This window comes from Zeus faber, assembly GCF_960531495.2.
Source record: "Zeus faber genome assembly, chromosome: 2".
Lineage (NCBI taxonomy): Eukaryota > Metazoa > Chordata > Actinopteri > Zeiformes > Zeidae > Zeus > Zeus faber.
Genome location: NC_137189.1, coordinates 2949701 through 2965851, shown reverse-complemented (window position 1 = coordinate 2965851; position 16151 = coordinate 2949701). Strand labels below are relative to the sequence as shown.

At 40.5% G+C, this 16151-nt stretch overlaps 1 protein-coding gene across 3 annotated transcripts in view; it reads right to left on the bottom strand.

The window, feature by feature from the left end:
* Positions 1-16151, bottom strand: part of col12a1b (collagen, type XII, alpha 1b) — a 120529-nt gene that overhangs the window by 72908 nt on the left and 31470 nt on the right. For all 3 annotated transcript variants that reach the window (XM_080024363.1, XM_080024364.1, XM_080024365.1), the window contains exons 16-24: positions 16040-16151; positions 14390-14514; positions 10842-10991; positions 10092-10211; positions 8168-8332; positions 7687-7833; positions 6295-6437; positions 3670-3799; positions 1530-1675 (exon numbers count right to left, since the gene is read on the bottom strand). The exon at positions 16040-16151 is cut by the window's right edge and continues 81 nt beyond it. In XM_080024363.1, the coding sequence (XP_079880489.1) occupies positions 1530-1675; positions 3670-3799; positions 6295-6437; positions 7687-7833; positions 8168-8332; positions 10092-10211; positions 10842-10991; positions 14390-14514; positions 16040-16151 (1238 nt within the window). The remainder of the gene's footprint in view (positions 1-1529; positions 1676-3669; positions 3800-6294; positions 6438-7686; positions 7834-8167; positions 8333-10091; positions 10212-10841; positions 10992-14389; positions 14515-16039) is intronic.

Sequence of the window (16151 nt, the reverse complement as noted above, 5' to 3'; positions counted from 1 at the left end):
GACAGAAGAACAAGAGAGTGGAGAGAAGGAAGAAGGGAGAAGGTGAAGTGAGGAAAGCATGGTAAAGGACAAAGATATGGTGTGTGTATGTGTATGTGTGTGTTTGTGTGTGCGTGTGTGTGTGTGTGTGTGTGTGTGTGTGTGTGTGTGTGTGTGTGTGTGTGTGTGTGTGTGTGTGTGTGTGTGTGTGTGTGCGGTAGTTCTATTAGGGAGAGAGTTGGACGAAGGGAGCAGCATAAAGACCCAAAACAGCCAAACGGAGGTTTACACTTAACACCTGGTAAACAGCCCGCACAGAACACACTGGCACACACACACACACACACACACACCGACACACACACATGCACACACACGTGCACACTTTAATTGGCTTGCTCAGCATTTCCATATAAATGTTATAACGGAGCGCTAGCCAGAGCCTGCGGAGCGTCAGGTTGTCCAGACGGCCAGCACGGCTACGAAAAGCAGACCCCTCGGATAAGTTGGGTAATGGCAAGGATTAGCTCACTGCCCTGAAGTCATTGGGATGATATAAAGGGAACAGATGCTATATATTCTAAACTAAAAACCATCGCCTCGTACAGTGCTCGTGCAGAGAACGGAGTGGATATCAAAGTGGGCGAGACGGGATTATGATTGATGCTGCCAGAGTGAGGTGACTTTTTCCTCCCTCCCTGCAAATCAGTCATAAAATCATAATCCAGTTGTAGTTGGGTCATTGGTCGTTTTATTTTTTTTTCAAGCGTATTGCTTTCATGACAATTTCATGAGTTCAATGCAATCCCAGTTGAGTGCACTTTGTGGTAATAAAAACCTCTGGTATTGTCGGCATCATATAACTTCATAAGGTTTCAGTTAGCTGCAGCAGTATAGATCATGAGGCGACATTCTGAAGTAATTTCCATAATTACTTGCATACTGTATATGATAATATAATACATGTGTTACATTAGTCTAATTAGGTCGAGGGGTTCCATTGCTGTAGGTAAGCAAATATTAATGACATAGTAATTTTATAATAATTAATTACGTATATGTTTTATATAATTTTATATTTTATATGTTCACTAAACGAGTATGAGTTATGTGTGTTATTTGTGATTCAAAATCTGAGTTGACTTTAGCTTCTATGCACTGAAGAAAAGCGATGGCTGTTAAACACCATATTTTCAGTGCATAGCTCCCCTTTGAGGATTTGTGCGCTCGATTAGTTATTCGATTGATTCATATTGACTCATCATATATTCTTAAAATATATATAATTCATAAACAAAACATTTATTTTCCATCTCCCTGAAATCCTTTTCCAACACAATTCAATATTGGAGAGCTGGAGAGAGCACATTGTTTTAGGTATTGGAATATTAGATTAACTGTGACCAGTAGCCCAGTGTGTGTGTGTGTGTGTGTGTGTGTGTGTGTATGTGTGTGTGTGTGTGTGCAAGAAAGAGAGAAAGAGAGAGAGAGAGAGAGAGACACTAAGAGAGAGACATGGAGACAGTGTGAGATGGTCTACTCCTCCTCACCTCTTTATCGACAGCTGCCTCAGTGGAGTTGGTGGCTCTATAGAGCACCATGTAGTCTGTGGCTCCGGCCACCTTCTGCCACCGCACCCGCATGGTGGTCACTCTCTCCTCAAACACATCCATGTTCTTCACTGCCGGCAGAGCCACTGGACAGATGGATGGATGGATGGACAGAGGAATGGATCGATGCATGGATGGATGGATGAAAGAAGAGCAACTCAAATCAGCCTCAACAGAACTCAATACATTTAATATTAGTATAAGTAATACAATGAGCAAAAATGAACAGAGAGCAAAGATATCTCAAAGATAGATACTATATTTCCTCAAATATAAACCGCTACTCAAATAAAAACGGGTCCTTTAATAAATGCCAGGGGCGTGGTCAACACGAACAAATAACTACACAATAATTTCTACACGTATGAAACAAACATTTTAAACCCAACTAAGGGACGTTCTGACATTGGATCAGGACATTGGATTGCATTATGGCAAGAGAGGGACCTGCGGTCCACTAGCGTCCCAGTCGTTTCTGTGTCTCCGAACAAAAAAATGATGCCAGTGCTGAGAAATTACAAATAAAGATATCTCTTAAAATATTTTGATATTTGATATTTGATATTTTGAGGAGCATGGCACCCAAACTGAAGTTTGATTTAAAATTCAAAGAGAGAATTTTAGTTTTGCTTTTAGATATAAAAGCCTGCCTCTAATATAAGCCTGCTTCCAATAAAGGCCTGGTACCCTCTACAGTTGAGGAAAATAAAGGCCCTGGTCATAGACAAATAATAAATAGATAGACAGACAGACAGACAGACAGATAGATAGATAAACCTAAAAACAACTAAAACTAAGAGCAGTGTTGTTCATAAAATGAGTGAACTTAAGTCAAAATCAAAAGATCGTTGAAAATCTTAATAGAAATAATTTGTGCAGCCAAAACATACAAATGTTTTTAAAGTTAATATAACTTCCATTTATATAGTTAAAGGTCTTTAAGTCATTTTTGCATGGTCAAGCTCTTTCTCCTTACAGTGTTTTCATTGTGGAGAAACGAGAGACAGATTAGAGACACACTCCCCTCATGAGCGAGCCACAGTGGAGAATTACATTACAAACTAACTCAGGGTTTGTATAAATAATCACAGTATAGGAAAAAAAAAAATCATAGTGATCTAACGGCTAGTAGCAGCATTTATAAGAGGAAAAGAGAGAACAACACTTTATCCTTTATTACAGTGGGAAATGGTTTAAATCCTCACTATAAAAACAGGTCACTTATTTAAGAACAAATAAAGCCAACATAATAAAAAACTAATGCGGAAATAAAGTACTTAGAGTTGTGTTGAATTACATTTGTTTATTTAGGATATATGCAAAGACCGCAGCGGTGAGAAATAACAATCTTTTCTGACTAAACAGTCTGGAGTTTTCCATCCTGTCCCGTCGCAGTGTGGGACTGTGTTTGTCTAAGAGCTTTCTGAAAAACAAATCAGGTGCTCGATATTCTCTGTGCTGTAAACGGAGACACGGAACCAGAGTCACGCAAAAAAACAAACAAGTTCCGTCAATGCATCTGAATCGTGATCATTAGCATGGAATTGCAAATTGTTTATCTTTGAGATAAACAACCGTATGTAGGAATTAGGATGGTACATTATCAACTGCCTAATGAAAACGGAACGTACTGACTGACCGAAAATGGCTTAAAAGTTTAAAAGGCACCATGGCAACCAGTGGAAACAACGCCGATTCTCACCAACTCCGCCATCCAGCATCATTAAAGAAAAAGGGAAGGTAAATGCAGTGACAAGGACAAAAGTTTTGGGGTGGATGATAGACTTAGACTTCTCAACAGGCTCAATTGCAAAGACGCAGCAATGAATGTTGAGAAACAGTTCAATTTCACAGGAACTGGACCAACTTGGACTTTCATCACTTTTTGCCAAGAACTGTTCAAAAAAAGCGCCCGACAATTTTGTACTATTGATGGTAAAAAAAGTTATTGCCAAAGGCCTTGGCGTTGAGGGCTGGCCAAATTCTGGGAAACCACCAGAGAAATTAGGACGTTGCTCCATAGTCAGTGGGTGCATGCAGTTAAGAGGAAGACTTGATGACGGAGAAGCAGCAGACTCACAGGTTGTTTCGGTTCCTGTCAGAGGTTCGCTTTTCTCCTGGCCGACCACGGCGTAGACGTTGACAACGTATTCAGTCAGCGGATTCAGGTTGACCAGGACAGTGGAGGTCACTGTCCCATCAACAATCACCTGAATGACAAGGGCATTTTTTTTACACCTCCGGGGTTCCCCTATCACCAGTCATTCAGTTACGAAACAATTCACAACTTTTTTTTTTTTTTTTTAATGAACACAATTGAATGAATGAATGAATGAACAAATTCATAAAAATGTCTTAAAACTATCGCCTGAATTCAACATAAAGAAAATGCGACTTACAGTAAACGTCACCTATTACTTCATGCAAGATTGTGAACATGGTGAACATGCCAATTTTGGTTCTGACGGTTTACATCTCAGTGTTAGCATAAAGATTAGGACGAAAGCCTGTGAAACCAGAGAAGGAAGATGAGGATGCTAGTAATGTACACACAGCCAGTATAAGGCAGTTGTTTGAGATTAAAGGAGGGCACGGGTCTCTCCATATGGGGCCCCATGGAAACTCCTGCTCTGGCCTTTCTGTTTGATTTCAGGGACGCAAGATTAAAATCACAAAAAACGCCATCTGACAACAGCCAATAAGAGCAGAGAAGATGGAAAAGACCCAGTCCTCTGTTTTTAAAGACATGAGTGACAGAAGGTTAAGTGTAAACTGAACGCAGGGTCACCAAAGCAACTGTGTTTGAGATTGCAGCTTCTGAGAGTCAAACAAACAGGGTTCACTCTGTGTTTAAAATAAGTGTCAACCCGCTAGGACCTCCAGCCAGGTGGGATTTGCGATATAAGATAATACAGGACATCCACTGTTTAATAGGAGTAAAACGTGTTTGAAAATCAGTTTAGTAAGCCTTGCATTTTGCAGGGAATATTGAGCTGATACCTGAATGATGACACCCACCCATCTGGAGCTCGGAGCAGATTCAAACCAAACAGTGTGCACTGTTTGGTTTGCACCCTGTTCAACCCAACCCAACCCAAGTCTAATTGGAGACAAAGGGAAGTGATCCTCAAGACGTAAAGACAATTTTCAGCTGTTCATCTTGACATTTTTGTCAAGTATCTATAGATGGGCAGGTTTTCCGAGCCAGAACAAATAGGGAGCATATCCAGCTTAAAAAATGAATCAGAGAAAACTGCCAAGTCCATCCAATCACTTTGGACATGAGCTGTCGATCATCTCAACCCAAAGAAGATGGGTGTGCACATAAATCAGGGGAAAAGTGAAACACTTTAACACTTATTTTATCAGGGAAAAAAACATTTCTCTATACTGCAAGATCATTTGAAAGACACAGATATATTTGATAATAGTCTTTAGGTGAAGAGAATTTGACGTTCTTAGAGAAAGAGCAAAGAGATTGTACCGGATTATGACCTCTCCCAAAATGTTGTTATTTTGTACAGAGAGAAGGAAGAATCCTCCATTTGATAAGTGTATCTGAGCCCTTTCGTCATTTGATGCAATATCTTTAATCTAGTGATTTTGATACAGACATTTATTTATATTTTTCATTAGATTTTAGTTTCCCTTCTCTTTTTTATTTTTCTCTCTTATTGTTTTTTTTTAATTCATTTTTCCTTCTTCTCATGTTTTATGAACTTTTCTGTTGATTTTGAAGTACTTTGAAGGACGCAGAACAAATATGATTAATTCTCAATGTGATCTTTTTAAATCAAAATATAATACAATCTTAGTCACATTGTCTATCATTTATATTAATTACATTACATTACATTGCATTTAGCAGACGCTTTTATCCAAAGCGACTTACAATTATTCAAACACCGACGGACGCAGCCATCAGGAGCAATTAGGGGTTAAGTGTCTTGCTCAAGGACACTACAGCATGCTAGCAGGAGGAGCCTGGGATCAAACCAGCAACCTTTAGATTACTAGACGACCAGCTCTACCTCCTGAGCTACCATCCCCATAATTAATATATCTATTATACAGTATGTACACAGTATCAACTTTATTAATCTCATTGTCATCTACTATTATAATTGTCTATTTCCAAAACATTTCCCTTTCTAATGTTGTAAAAGCGATTCAGGGAAATCTTTATTATGTTATGATTTAAATAACAAAACCAAGGGGAATATCACAGGTTTTCAATCATCTTGTTTTTTCAAGGACTTTTCAAGCTCTTCAGCATAAAAGAGGCTATTTTCATGGTATTCCAGTCTTTACAATTCTGAAGACAAAATTCAAGCACCTCAAGGACCTGGTAAGAACCCTGTTATTATTAATATTTTATTAGTATTTTGTATTATTATTAGCATTATCATTATCATTATTATTATTTTTGTTGTTGCACTTGATTCCAGAGAAGTAGTTGAAGCCATGTGTCCTTAGAGGTCAGAGTGTACAGAGGTTTTTAGCGCAGCCAAACGGTAGATGACGCAACTGATTAGCCTTCCGTCGACTGCAGGGGAAAACTAAATAGTGAAATCAGCTGGTGTGGGTTTTGGTTGGGATCAAATCCGGCGTGCAGTCTGGCCTCAAGGCCGCATGGCTGGAACAAATTGCAGCGGAGAAGTGAGGAATAAAGGAAAAAAAGGAGAGGAGGGGGTTGTGGTCTGACCTCCAGAGTGGGTCCCCCAGTCACGGCTGCGTACGTGACGCGGTACTTCTCCGACGGGCCGCTTGGCGCCGTCCAGGTGGCCCGGAAGGAGTGGTGCGTGACCTCTGAGGTCACGAGGTCCGTGGGCCCCTCTAGACCCTCTCCTGGAAGAGAGAAGAGGGGGGGAATGTGATCGAACATGTCGAGCATTTCGCACAATAAACCACGAGCCACAAACCTGTCCTCGTCTAGTTAATGCTCCCTAACAGAAGGGGTTGCTGGCTTGCCGCGTAATCAACATTTTTTTGAAGAAAAGGCTTCTTAGAAAAGAAGAACGTTCCTTGACAGAGTTATAAATCACTGCCGCATTTTTTCTCGTAAAACTGATTTACAGACAAAAAAGTCCTTCCAGTGCTTCAGTTTTCCATCAGATCTCTTTGGCCAAATCCTTCAGAGGTCCAGATTAATGGGGCGCAGAGCAAAATTGCTTTGTATTGAAGATAATATCCGCAAGTTGCTGGCTGTAGTTTTCTCTTTTCACTGGCACATCTCAACGTCCAAGTCAAGTTGATCGCCTCGGTATTCTCCTTCATTGTTGGGCTGGATCTGCACTATTCATAGATAATAAGAAAACTACATGTTTATTATGACCACCCTAAAACATATATATGACTAACGCCCCACTGGTCATTAATCCTTCTAAAATATTAACTAAATCAACAAAACTTGAATCTTGAACATAAACCTCCCTCAGCAGAAATAACCTGGGAGGATTTGGAAATTGAAAAGCTGTCTGATATTTCAAAAAGCTCTGATTTTAAAGAAAGCGGGAATTTTAATATGTATAATATAATATTTCATACTTAATTTGGCTATATTTTGTACTGTTAAATGCATTTTAAAAGGCGGAAGAAGGAGGAAGGAGAAAATAGAGACAATATTAAGATATCAAATAATATTTTGCTTTTCATTAAAGCAAAACAAGAAGCTGGCTCACACTTCTTCAACAAAAAGACACACTCAAAAAGGCACTCGAATTATGGGTTGAAAAAAAAAACTGCTTTTGTGACAACAATAATCACTGGGAAAAAAAACAACAAAGGTTTAACCTGAAGCAGCAATTCAAAATAATTTTTATCAGTATATAATGTCTCATATATGATTCATATAATTCAAAGGACAACAGACCAAACTATTTCCAACACTAGTCCAATTGTCGAATTTGGACACAAAATGCATTTTCACAAACAATTTAAAAATAAATTGATGGGCAAATAGCTAAGAAGACCACAACGCAGGCACAAATGTTTTTGACCGTTTTTGACATGTTTCAATTTACTAATATAGCCGAGTTAATATCAATGTAAAAAACATCAGAGAAATCCAATAGCCTTGACGAGATGTTGGTCCTACCGTAGCCCTTGACGCTGTTGCAGAGGTTGACAGTGAGGTCATCGACGATGTCCAGGAGGAAGCTGAAGTCGTTGACGTTGTACATGTGAATGTCGTCAGGGTCAGTGGCGATGGACCTCAGCTCGTTCTCATCAGCGTTCTTCACACCTGAAAGAGAGGCGTGCCACTGTAAATACACTTCAACAGGGATAACCTTTTGACAGCCAATTAGCCCAATGCTGATATTTAAGGGTTGGGTCAGTAGGCCTGTCTAGCTCTAGTATTGAAAAGTGATTGGTAGTAAAGGACCTGCTATCCTCTACTTCAAAGACACAAGCCAGTGATGCAAAATTAATTAATCTGTTCTACATTAATTAAAGTGCAAATGTGAGGCATTTATAAACTCCAAAATCAAATCAGAAACATTTAAAACTCTATAATATTCATGGCATACAAAAACCATGTAGGGACAAATTCCTTAAAGATTGGAACAGCAACTCACCGATGGCGTAAAGCTCGATGCCCTGGTCTCTCAGGTTCTGGGAGTTGAACACGATCTCATCCTGGGATTTGCCGTCGGTGATGAGAACACCGATCTTGCGAGAGTCCGGACGCATTCCCACGTTGGCTTTAAAGTTGTTCTGAAGGATGTAGTTCAGAGCCATTCCTGCATGAAGCCACCAAGAGGCGATGTCAAACTTTTAGGAGTTCAAAGTAAAGTTCAAAGTTTAAAGCAGCATGATGCGGTATGGTGTCTGTAAGAGTCTGTGTTACGAACACAAATATAATGTAAACCTAGGTTACAGTGGCCCTTTCACGGACCTCTCCGGCTCCCGGAGCCATGGACTGAGTGCTCGCTGCACCCTCTCTCCCCGCGGGGAGGGACGGGGCCCCCTGCTACCAGCGCGACTGTCTACCGGGGCAGGATACCCGAGAAACAAACCTTGTGGCGCAATGAAAGTGAAGGCCGGTGCGCACCAGCTGAGGTGAGGTGGGATCCTGGCCCTGCAGGTGCAGCTACGTTTTGAATGAGCATTATTAACGGACATTTTGTCCGGAAAGATTATAATTTATCAGTTTTTTTTTTTGTTGTTTTTTCTTAGCCGGCAAAAAACCTGTAATTACCGGCTAACGGAAACTCTGAGCCAAACATCAAGCAAGTAATATAGTGCGGGAAAGCATAACACACTTTTCCTGCGATTTCGAACCCGAACACAAAAGTTACATAGTGAAAGAACAGGCGATTAAGGGGGTGGGCAGGAATGAAAGAGGTTCTCCATTCTCCACATTACAAGTTAGTAGGGGTGTCACGATTCTCCAAATCCACGACTCAATTTGACTTTCAAATTTCAAGGTCACCATTCTATTAAATTTATGATTTAAACTTTTTTTTTCAGCACTGACGGCTATGCCATTGTTATGACTATCGAGTCTTGATTTGTAAAGCAAAACACTTGTTTATCAATAAGTAACTTTTATTTGAATATTAAGGATTATAAATAATCACAAAAATATGAGAATATTTAAACAACACACCTAAACAGTTAAGAGCTTTAGCAAAACTTGACTTTAGAATAATAAACAAGAAGTTACTTATTACACTACATTTAAGTTACTCACCAAAATAAGCGCTATAATAACGCTCAAAGGCAAATAATTACCTGCAGCTCCGCAGCTCTGATCAGAGCGATCTTTTCTCTAAACAAAGCAAATAAAAACTCTAGATGTATTTAATTTACTCCGTTTCCTGCTGCTGCTCTGCTGTGGAGCAGACCACAGATCGCTCCTGAAAAGATCCTGACCGTGTATTAACGGTCCGGTACCGGGAATATTTCTGTCTAATGTGCTTTCACTGTGAAACAAACTGGATGAACTTTTATTGACCTATTTTGTTATCTTTTTTGTAATATTCAAATTCTACTAGAATTTTGTTCCTGCAGCCCTAGTGCCAGGTGGTTGGGTGCAGTGTGCATTGAGGGATGCGGCGCAGCTCTCCCAACTCCGAACCAAACTTCATGAAAGTCGTTTCGAAGCCGGCGAGCCGCACTCTACAACCCCCAGCGCACATTGCATTTAGTTTACCGGCGGATCTTGACCGCGGCAATATGCCAGCAATATTACCCAAAGAAATACAGGGAGAATCGCAAACCTGCTTGTGATATCGATGTTTGAAATCGAACACTCAATTCGATCGATTTTTGATTTCGAATCGGAATTCTGACGTACCTGCAAGTCAGTGTACCATCAAAAGTATTTTGAAGCTGTTATTTTAAGGTAAAAAGTTAAACAGTGTTGCTTTAAACACGAAGGTTGATTTAATTTTATTTTGTGAATTAAACCATCCTGACCATCCTAGGTTTAGAGCAAAAAAAAGCTGTAGCTTTAGTTCAGATACCAGTAGGGATCAGGGATCAGTGTTCAGTCACCTGTCATAGTGTTGCCTCCTTTGTAGGGTAGGTTGGCCACGGCATCCTGCAGAGACTGCCTGGTCAAGTGGGCGTTCAGGTGCCACTCGGTCTTGGGGTCTCCACTGTACTGAGCCAGACCTGGAGGAACCACACAAGACTGTTTAACACACAGAGGACACTGCAGATACATGGCAATAATTATTTATGAATTGAATAAAGAAGGATAAGCACTGACACCTGAAAGTTAATTTGGGGTATTGATGAGTACATATCGTGGATTTACAAGATAGATAGACAGACAGACAGACAGACAGATGGATAGATAGATAGATAGATAGATAGATAGATAGATTCATAGATGGATACATAGATTGATAGATAAATAAATGCAATACGTAGCGGTGCAATAGTGGTCATAGTGATGAACATTACATTAGATTTAGCAGACGCTTTTATCCAAAGCGACTTACAATTGTTCAAACACCGACGGACGCAGCCATCAGGAGCAATTAGGGGTTAAGTGTCTTGCTCAAGGACACTACAGCATGCTAGCAGGAGGAGCCTGGGATCGAACCAGCAACCTTTAGATCACTAGACCACCAGCTCTACCGCCTGAGCTACCATCCCCGTTGATGAAGCAGCAGCAGTGATGGAAACAGTAGTATTGGCAAGAGTAATTGAAGTAGTACTGCACTTAAACAGTTACTAGTAAGAACAGTAGCAGCAGAAGAAGCAGTAATATCGGTAGAATTGTCTTGGTGAAAGTACCGATCTGGACCCTGGTAGGGCCGATGTCAAAGACGCTGACCATGCGGCCGATGAAGGATCGGATGGTTTTGAAGTTGAGGCGTCCGATGCTCCAGGAGCCGTCAACCAGCAGGATGATGTCGGCCATGGCCGTGGTCTTACACTGAACAGCTGTCGAGCCCAGAGAAAGCGAGAGAGAGAAAAAGAGAGCAGCGTGAAAGAGGCCCAGTAGAGCTTGGACCCCCCGTAGAATGTGCCCAAGTGGTGTAAACTCAGAGATTAGAGGAGATAAGAGCATGTGTGTGAAAGGAGGGTGTAAATCACGCACCCACAGACACAAGAAGGACCAAAGACAGCTTAAACAAAAAAAACATAATTACAGAGGGGTATAAAATACATGATACATTACATGTAATTTTTTACATTATTACAGAACATTATTTACATTTTTGCTACATAACACGTTTTGCAAGATGTAATTTTGTCATCATCAGGACTAATTGTCACATCCTTGTTTATCCTTCTCCTCCGTGTCAGCTTCCAAAGGCGCGAGATACGAGCTCTCCTCTCCCAAAGTTATTGCACATTCCTGCCATGGTTCAGAAGTCACTATTCCAGACACCTGTAGGGTTGGAAAAGCTTTCAGTCCTGCACATTAGAGGGCGAGTCGCAGGATGAGAGGACACTGAGCCATAAAAGATGGACCCTGCACAAATGAAAACAGGTTAGGAGGCAAGTGATGTACCGTGTATGTTAACTTTTTTGTGTTTTTAAAGACGGGCCAAAATAATGAATCAGCCTTAACTTTCTATGTCTACTAACATTTAACATGTCATTATAACACATTCAGCAATTTTTTTTCATTTGCAAATTACTCATAGTGTGTTTTACATAGTTTTACCCATAATGAATCTCCAAATCTGAGAGGGCATGGTATCACCCTAATTAATATTCATAAGCCAACCTTAGGTACAATGTCGAAAAGGTTGATGTAAAGTAAAGTGAAAGACAAAGCGTCCAGGTGGGAGTGGCTTCATAATGTGATGATTTGATCTGATTGGCTATATGTAAACAAGTGCATCTCATGAAGTCATGAAAATCTGAAAGAAAAAAAAGATTGACTGAGATAGAACGAATTAGTGGCCAAAATATGAAAAATAGAAATACCAATTTCTACCACTTGTGCCGATTCAGGGCTTGACAATAACGGTTGCCCAACTGCCCCAGCCAACAAATTTTTAATCATTGTCAACGATTTTGCGCGGCAATCTGGTTGCACCATTGTTGACCTCTTTTCATATGTTAAAAAAATATGCGCGTCTTGTGCTGTCACATTAATTTAGTCTGGCAAAAATGGTGAAACAAGTGTCAGTCAGTGTTTTGTCAGTCTTGGCAACCAACAGCTTGGCAACCACTTCTAAATGTTAGTGTTGGGCTCTGCTGTTATATCAGTCCTTTCTTCAAAGTGAAGAGACAGAACAACAATGCGTAAATGTGTGAAGGATGGTAGGAAATATTGCCGTTTGAATTCCGTTCTGTTTTTCAGAGAGATGGAAACAGCGTCTGGAACTCATGGCCTCAGTGTGTTTGGGTTACACCACGTCGGCCATTAATAAAAACACATGTCATAAACAGAGGGAGCACTAAAAGGAATCCGATACAACACAGGCGACTGTGCCGGATCCTGCCCTTCAGAGTTGCAGCAAATAAACACGCGGATTGGCCTGTTGTGTGTAATATTTCACTGGTGTGTAATTTGTGTTTTGGGTTGCACTGTATTCCTCAATTAATTGTGTCCGACAAAAAGACAAACAAAGAGATTAATTTCAGGTTAAGATGTACACCTTGCGGATGACAGGATTTGTACTGTATCGTATCGTATTGATTGTGTTTGTAAATATGTATCCAATGGCATGTTAATTTGACAAATAACTATCGAATATTGAAGCCTGTATCACAAAAATTGAAATCTTTTATAGGTTTAAAATACTGACTGAAGAATTTTGAATTTATTATCTAAAGTGAATGAATATTTTAATTTTGAATAAATTCCTATGAATGTTTGCAGAACCTGGCAAATTAAACCAATGTGTATTGTCAATTTCAAAACTTTACTCAACTAAAAATTAAGGGGCGGTTTAAGGAGCGGTCAAAGGACTAATTTGATGCTGACGGCTGTAGTACATTTGAGCATATTCTTATATGCATATGCATTTTACTGATCATTTTACATTATAATTTTACTGATAAAGGTTGGATTTTGCATTCAATAATCATAAAAGTAATCTTTTCGGTCTATTTACGATTTTTTTATGCCTTTCTTACATCTTGTTTTTATATGTTTTGCAGCACTATTGCTGCTGTGTTGGTCAGGGCTCTATTTGAAAAGAGATCAGGAATCTCAATGGGACTTAACCTGGTAAAAAATAACCCCGGGAAACAAAACGTACCACATTCGCTGATAAGTTTCCTCCATAGAACATATTGTATTTTGTCCATCAGTTAAAAACTCAATTGGAAAAGACAAAAACAGAGTATTGGTGTGGGAACCCATGGGTTGGCCTTCAAAAAGACGTCATCTACTGTAGAGCACGCTGTGTGTGTGTGTGTGTGTGTGTGTGTGTGTGTGTGTGTGTGTGTGTGTGTGTGTGTGTGTGTGTGTGTGTGTGTGTGTGTGTGTGTGTGCGTGCGTGCATCTGTGCGTGCGTGTGTACGTGCGTGCGTGCGTGCGTGCGTGTGTGTGTGCTGCCTGTGTCCCCGGTGGGCAGCATGTCGCTGGGTCTGCTCCACATTACAGCAGGAATTCCTGCCCAGGGTCAGCGACTCCTCTGGGTCTTATGAGAAACACAACATTTTCCGAGCCGCATGCATCCCCAACGCAGCCCAGCGCACTCATTCTGGCTCGTTAAACCCTTGGTAATTGTTAGCAGAGCACATTTTCCGTTAGCGATGTTCGATGATGAAAAATTAAGACAAGAAATATCTTCTTTTGCATGACTAAAGAAAACGCTTGGTCTTGCGGAAACTGAGTCAAATGGAAAGTTAATGTGGGAGCAAGTGAAAACACACAAGTTTCTGACATTTCTGATCGGGTAATAGATAAACTTTTGTGTCAACATCTCAGCCTGGTTTGAACGATTTGTGAAATAGAGTAGTTGAGGGGACGAGCGCAAAGCAGCTAAAAGCAATTTGTACTAATCACATTCATGTGAATAAAATAAATTAGATATTTATATTGATATATTGGATATTGGATATATTGTCTCTGACAAGCCATAATTTAACATTTGGTGCACACGAAGGTGCACATTTTTTCATAGTCAGTGCTATTAGTGCTTTTATGATATCAACAATTAATTTAATCTGGAAGTAGACTTTATTACCATATTGTTTTTTCCTTAAACACTCACACTCTTATGACTTTTCATTTGTTGTAAAAAAAAAAATACGGTTTTAAGTTAACTTTTGATGTAATTTTTGAGTGTGCTTGAGATGACACATATTAGGATGGACGTTTTTCAGGCGTGCAGGTTGAGGCTACCGGGGAAGTACAGAGTGATTTATTTTACCCAATGGATCGAGAGTAGGGGTTTCCGTCACATCAACGAGTGTGGTTTGCTCCTCTCCTGCCAAAGGCATACTCTGCCCCCCGTCAAACACTCCGAACACAGCCACTGAATACTTAGTTCCTGCCCTGGAGGGAAAAATAACAAAAATGACAAAAAATGTGATCAATCGTCATGTGATCAATGTGATCAAGGCGTATTTAAGATCTATCCATTCCATCTACTCCCAGGCACTTGGGGGTGAGCAGCTTCAAGTACCTGGGAGTCCACATCACAGAACATTTAACATGGACTTTACAAACAGACACTCTGATGAGAAAGGCGATGCAGCGTCTCTACCACCTCAGGCAGCTGAGGAAATTCCGGGTCTCGGTGAGGATCCTCAAGTCCTTCTACTCTGGAGCAGTGGAGAGCATCCTGACAGGCAACATCACTGCCTGGTTTGGGAGCTGTACTGCTCAGGACAGGCGGGCCCTGCAGAGGGTGGTGCGTTCAGCTGAACGTACCACTGGAACTACCCTCCCCTCCCAGCAGGACTTATACACCAGGAGGTGTAGTAGCAGGGCCCTTAGGATCATGAAGGATCCTCATCACCCCAACAACAGACTGTTTCAGCTGCTGCGGTCAGGCAAGCGCCTCCGCAGTCACACAGCGAGGACAGAGAGACTGAGACAGAGTTTCTTCCCGCAAGCCATAAGAACTGTCAATGCTGACCTCACCAGGGGTCTTCACTGAGCCACACACATAGGCTCCACTACCTTACTGTACTGTATGTAGCATACTGTACAGCATACTGTATCACTGTTCTGGGTTGTTCGGTGTTACCGTATTGCTGGCTGTACTGTTGTATACTGTGCTGTATATCTCACAAACACTACCTGACTTTATTCACATGCCACTTTAATGCACATATCTGTATATACATAAATAGCCTATCCTATATACATAAGTCTATCCCATATACATAAGCCTATTCCCTTTATTCTATTTTGTATACCATCCCTGCATTACCTTTGAGTTCTTATTTTATTTTATTTTATTTTATTCTACATATTTTATTTTATTCTATTCTATAGTATTCGACTTACTGCATTACGTTTTAGGAATCAGTTAGTTAGTCAAGTAGGAAGGTAGCTATTGTGTTCAGTCTAGAACATATTGTGTGTAACCACCTGGTGCGTTGCATTGACATTTCACTGTATATATGTACGAGAGTATGTATATGTATGTGACGAATAAACCTCTTGAATCTTGAATCTATTCAACTCATTTTTAAGGACGGCAGGTAAATTATGAAGAGGATGTTAAAGGGACAACAATGTTGTAGATCAAGTTGTTGAATTTTTTCTAGTTTTTCAATGTTGTGGACCTATTTGTTGGGTTATTGTACTTGTATTTATATTTTTCACTGTAAATATGATATAAACCCAATCCCAATGAATGCCAGACGCTATAGTGGAAGGTTGGCAGCAATTCTAATTATAGAGCTATGAAAAGTCAATATATCGAATCCATTGTGTAAATATGTACTTTGTTCATATTTCTTCATCTCCGTACTTTGTTGTCAAGCTCTTACAGTACAGTGTGATTTACTGTTCAGCAAGTAGGTAATAAATATAAAAATCAGGTTGGACGTTGTGTGGGGGAGCCCACCTGAGCTCCTCCAGCACCACGGTGTGGTCGTGGGGGCCGACGACCAGCTCCCCAAGGTCCACGTCATCCCCACTAGGGTGGAAGGTGACCTTGTAGCCCCGGACCTCCCCGG